At 40.7% G+C, this 5,832-nt stretch overlaps 1 protein-coding gene across 1 annotated transcript; it reads left to right on the top strand.

The window, feature by feature from the left end:
• The first annotated feature begins 205 nt into the window (after window positions 1–205).
• Window positions 206–1,042, top strand: LOC132600710 (uncharacterized). Its single transcript, XM_060314079.1, has 2 exons — window positions 206–569; window positions 865–1,042. The coding sequence occupies exons 1-2, from the start codon at window positions 242–244 to the stop codon at window positions 879–881; spliced, it is 345 nt and encodes a 114-aa protein (XP_060170062.1). The 5' UTR covers window positions 206–241; the 3' UTR covers window positions 882–1,042.
• Window positions 1,043–5,832: the final 4,790 nt, after the last annotated feature.

The following is a 5,832-nucleotide window of genomic DNA, read 5'->3' as shown; positions in this document are numbered from 1 at the left end:
TCTGACTTGTTTTTAAGTGTCATGATTTGCCAATGTGAACACCTCTTAATGCATCTCAAATGATGGCAATGTTAATGATGAATTTGCTGCATCATTAGAAATAGAGTATGCTTTAGTGCCTTTCCCACTATGGTATTTCGTGGAATTCACGTGTCATGCGTCTGCTAGACTACATGTTCAATATAAATAAAGACCTTGGAGGAGCAACAATAACAACTTGTAAGAACAAATACTACTGAAAATGAAGTACTTGTGCGTTGTCGGATTTCTTGCGCTATTAGGAATTGCTGGATTCAATTCAGCTGATGGAGCAGGTGAATGCGGGAGAAATTCTCCTGATATGGAAGCAATGAAACTGATTCCTTGTGCGGAAGCAGCATCGGATGAAGATGCATCGGTTTCCAGGAGCTGCTGTTTACAGATACAGAAAATAGGACAGAACCCGAAATGTCTCTGTGCTGTTATGCTCTCAAATACTGCTAAGAGCTCTGGAGCCAAGCCTGAAGTTGCTATAACTATCCCCAAGCGCTGCAACCTCGCCAATCGTCCCGTTGGCTACAAGTGTGGACGTATGTCATTTTTATACTATATATTCTTAATTCTCATAAAATTGTTTCATATCTTTGATATTACCGGGGGCGAAGCTAGCATGGTAGTCGGGGGTGCGGCCGAATCCAATAACTTTGGTCTAAACCCTATATTTGTGTTGAAAAATTCATTGAATATGTATAAATTATTAATTTAGAACCCTGTAACTTAAACGAATTGGAATCCCGAACCCACAAGCTTCAAATCTTGGCTCCGCCTCTGGATATTACTATGTAGTTTCTCAATACTAAAACCTGATATTGTCCTGCTTTGCAGCTTACACAATGCCTTGAAGACTGAAGACTACTTGATGTGTTACTTGGATCGACGTTATGTACTTATGTTTGGTGGCACTACTGTGTGCTTCAGTTACTGTGCCTTAACTTATAATCAGATGTCATCTACGCTTTCTGATTAGTGTAATAATATCTGGTGTTTTCTCTTGTTCAGTGGAGATGATGCTCTTATCCTTTTCATTAGTGATTTGCAACTTTGTTGCTCCTCCGTTTCAATCAATTTGTCTAGTTTTGACTTGACACAGAATTTAAGAAAGTAAAGAAACATTATATATAAATCTTGTGGTCTTAAACTAAAGATATGTAAAATCTACCAAAATATCTTTTAAATTTTGTGGTTTTGAATATCTCACCAGGAAAGTTGGAATTAAAGAGTTAGTCAATATAAAAATAAAAAGACATTTTTTTTTAAACGGACTAAAAAGAAAAGTAAGACAAATAAATTGAAACGAGAAAGTATTATCTATATCTTGTTAATTTCTGTAAACTAAAAGGCTTTTAAATTATCTATCTTGAGCTTGGATACATGCCCACCGTTAATCATTTCGAGTACCATTGTACTATATTTAGACCAAACATATTAGAGGGTAAATACTTACCCTCTCCCAGTATGTACACCAAATACAATAAGCTAACCTTAGCAATGAAAATTTAAAGTGACAATATATACTACGGAGTATCATTCAATAAATAGGCGTATGAAAGACGAATATTCTCACTCATTGGCTTGGTGTAAACATTGGGTACGGATAAATTTTTACCATATTTGGATAATAAGTTGCTTGCTTAGTTTGTAATATGCAGTACATATATTTTTCGTTGTCACCACCTAAACTAGAGGCTAATGACCGGCACTTAAAAGGCGTAATCCTGATCAGACAATTAACCCTTAATCCGTCTCTTCATGACGTCAACATTAAAGTGCAAAGGGTCTGAGTAACTTGTGCTCCCATATCGAATCCGCGACTTAAGTAGTACAAAAAAAAAAAAAAAACACATAAATTCGTGCGTTAAAAAGCAAAGTGCCTTTTCGCCTTTCACGCACGAATTTAGTGCGTGAAGGAGCCCAACATAAAGCAACCCCCTCTTTCCCCACCACAGACCCGACAGTTCGCCCCCACCGCCATTAACGCCGATTTCCGGTGGTCCCCAATCCCAAAAACACTATTTTCTTGTTGTTTTTCAATCCAAAACTCAATATTCTTGGTATATTGAAGTGTAGGAACAAGTTTCTAAGGTTAGATTTTGGAATAGAGCGGCGCAGAGGTCATTTTGAAAACTCAAAAAAACCTTCAATCTAGGTATTTCACTACGAATTTTTTATTACATTGCTAAATATATTATTACCGTAAGGATGGTTGTGCTGGATTTGCCGTTTTGCGTTGTTTTTTTGTGCATTTTTGGGCAGTGCCCATGCACTGTTGGGACTGGCCTTTTTTTTTTTAAATTTGTTTATGTATTGTTAATTAGTTAATTATTTATTAATTGTTTATTTAGCATTTATTAATTGTTAGATTAGCGACTTAAGTATTTATTAATTGTTAGACTAGCTATTTTAATTGTTAGACTAGCTAATTATTTATTTAGTTTTTGTTAAGCCAATTGTTTATTTGCTAATAATTTCGTAATTGTTTCATTAGTTAATTAATTGTTTATTTGTTAAATATACGATAATAATTTATTATTTTTTTGATTAGTTACTTAATTGTTTATTTATTAAATATATGATAATAACTTATTAATTATTTGATTAGTTAGTTAATTTTTTATTTATTAATTATTTATACTAATTGTATGCTAACTAATTATTAATTATTTGACTTATTAATTTTTAATCTTTATATTTTAGGATTGAAAACCCTTAGTTTAGGATTCATAACCTGTAGCTTAGGATTGAAAACCCTTTATATAATTTTCGATAAAAGATTACATAACTAATATTACTTGTTAATGATTTATTTAAAATACGTAAAACAGATGGGTTACCACAATCCTTAATAAAAAAAAAATCATAAAAGATTACATAACTAATATTACTTGTTAGTGATTGATTTAAAATACGTAAAACAGATGGATCACCATGATTTAAAATACGTAAAATAGATGGATCACCATGATTTAAAATACGTAAAACAGATGGATCACCATGATTTAAAATACGTAAAACAGATGGATCACCACAATCCTTAATAAAAATTTTGATAAAAGATTACATAACTAATACTACTTGTTAATGATTGATTTAAAATACGTAAAACAGATGGATCACCACCCTCTTGATCCGGGGCCCTTCGACCGAGAGTTACTGTATCTTCAGCCCGAGCATAGGTCACAACATATATGGACATTCGACCTGCAGCCTGAGTCTCAAGTTCGTACCCGGTTAGGGGACTCAGCATGGGAGATCTTAGCTGTTCACCCCTCACATCCTCGTGTCCTGGATATACTACGTCGGGGCGGTATCTACCGGTGCGTCGAAGTTGGTCGGGTACAACACGGTAGGTCGCTAGTGACGGCATTGATTGAGAGGTGGCGACCGGAGACACACACATTTCATCTCCGCACCGGTGAGGCTACCATTACCCTTCAGGATGTAGAGGTCATTTATGGGCTACAGGTTGATGGACGCCCATTGTATATTGAGGAGCCTCCTGTGCTGCCACCTTACCGGGATGAGTTGACTAGGCTCACCGGTTTCGCGGCTCTGGATGGTCATATTTCCGGCCAGAGTCGGCTTTTATTGTCGGCCCTTTACGCTCACTTGCGCCTCACAGACATACAACATCCGATTGGAGAGGACACGCCTCAGGCTAATGTTGACCGACCCGCGCGTCTATACCTACTCATCATATTCGGGGCCATCCTGTTCCCAAACACTTCGGGTTCGTATTTGAGCTTGAGGTATCTTCGGTATATCGACGATCTCGCCGAGATAGGATGTTATAGTTGGGGCGCTGCTGTGCTGGGCTACATGTATCGAGGATTCTGCTGATGTTCTATGGGCACGAGGGTAGAGGTCCCTGCATTTTGCTCGCTCCTTCAGGTAACATATTTAAGTGTGTGTAATTAAACAAAAAATATATTTTTTTTAAAACGACGACTGATAATTTTTTTTTTAAATGACTATATCAGATATGGGTGTGGACTAGGTTGAGACCTTTTCAGCCCACACCAGCTCACCCTCCCGCTGACTATCTTACTGTGCCGATGCCATACGCGCGGAGATGGTCGCGAGGCGTACGCCGACGTGCGGAGACGCATCACAACCTTCTCCCGTTTAGGGATCAGCTAGACTGCATGATGGCGCAGATGGTATGTTCATATTTTAGATCCACACGCTAGACCACATAGCTATTATTTTAGTCTTTTATTGTTAACTAGTTTAATTCTTTTTACAAGCTTTTATATGGACGCCGTATGATCATATTTTGGATGAGTTGTCGGCGTTTTGTAGGGCTGGTCAGCACATGTGGATGTCGCGGTGTCCATTGATACATATGGATATCGTTGAGTATCACGCGCCCGACCGCGTGTTACGGCAGTTTGGGTATGTACAGAATATACCCGCGGCTACGGTTTGGGAGCAGGACCACTATGCGAGGGACGAGCGTGCGGGCATCGATGATGCATGGCGACTATATATACAGCAGCAGGTCCAGAGTTGGGATGTGAGGATGACGAGCCTAGCGGTGGTCGGACATGACACTCCGATCCATGTGTACATGGAGTGGTACATGCGGATCACTCGCATCATTATTGGCAACCCCTCTAGGCGTCGTCCAGATGGCCTGGGATATGTAGCACTCGCAGGAGCGTACGAGGCGCTGGTACGGACTGTTCAAACGATGCGCTATGAGAGCACTGCCCGTATGGAGGCCCCCGAGACGGTGGAGTATGCAGCACGGATGATTGAGCTTGTCGAGGCGGGTATGAGACAGGCACATGACTTTGAGCGTCTCCATGAGCGTGTTCCCGCTGCCCCACCTGGGGCAGCAAGTGGTCGTGGTCACAGAGGAGTTGGTGGCCGTCGTAGAGGTGGTAGGGCTGGCAGAGGTGATGAGGCTCCGTCGACTTCAGAGATCCCACCGAGTTCTTACTAGCCGGCGACTACAGATATCCCATCGACTTCTCATTCCAGGCCGTCGACTTCACAGACGCCTCTGTATACGCCGGACCCTTTTTCAGATTATGTGACCTGGCCTTCATTTCCACATCCACCAGTTCGTGATCCACAGGGTGAGCGGCCGGTTCGTGATCTACAGGGTGGCCTACATCTGCACTTCGACGACTCCATGTTTGAGGAGTTCGTGTTTGATACAACACTATCTGCATCTCCTGCACCGGAGGCCGCTCAGGAGCCCTCTCATCAGGCATCTCAGGAGGCCGTCGACACACAGGTTTGACTTTTACAAAAAAGTAAAATAATTTATTAATAATTTGTTTATTTCAGGTTAAATCCAATCTAAATTGTTTATATATTATTTCAGGTTCATTCCACTGCGCCTGTGGACCCATCTCCTGCACCGGGCCCCACTCAAGAGACCGTTGAGGAGCCAGCTCAGGAGCCCTCTCACCAGGCATCTCAGGAGGCCTTCGACACACAGGTTTGACTTTTACAAAAAAGTAAAATAATTTATTAATTATTTTTTTATTTCAAGTTCATTTTAGAATAAATCTAAATTAAATTGTTTATATGTTATTTCAGGTTCATTCCTCTGCGCCTGTGGACCCATCTCCTGATGAGATTAACGAGGAGCCATGTTATGAACCGGCCCCACCGCCCACCGTCATTTCCCATAAAAAGCATGTTATGAACCGGGGTCCGTGTCGAAAGAAGGGAAGGAAGGGAAGCAAGGATGATCATGCCATAGAGCATGTACAGATTAAGAGGAGGAAGGGGGATGGAGATAATGGTGGTGGTGGTGGGGTTAGCCTTAGGCCTAGCCGA

Source organism: Lycium barbarum, chromosome 1 (assembly GCF_019175385.1).
Source record: "Lycium barbarum isolate Lr01 chromosome 1, ASM1917538v2, whole genome shotgun sequence".
NCBI lineage: Eukaryota > Viridiplantae > Streptophyta > Magnoliopsida > Solanales > Solanaceae > Lycium > Lycium barbarum.
This window is presented reverse-complemented; position numbering and strand designations above follow the sequence as displayed.

Excerpts from the sequence above, each read along its gene's own strand:
- LOC132600710 (XM_060314079.1), top strand. The coding sequence starts at position 242 with ATGAAGTACTTGTGCGTTGTCGGATTTCTTGCGCTATTAGGAATTGCT.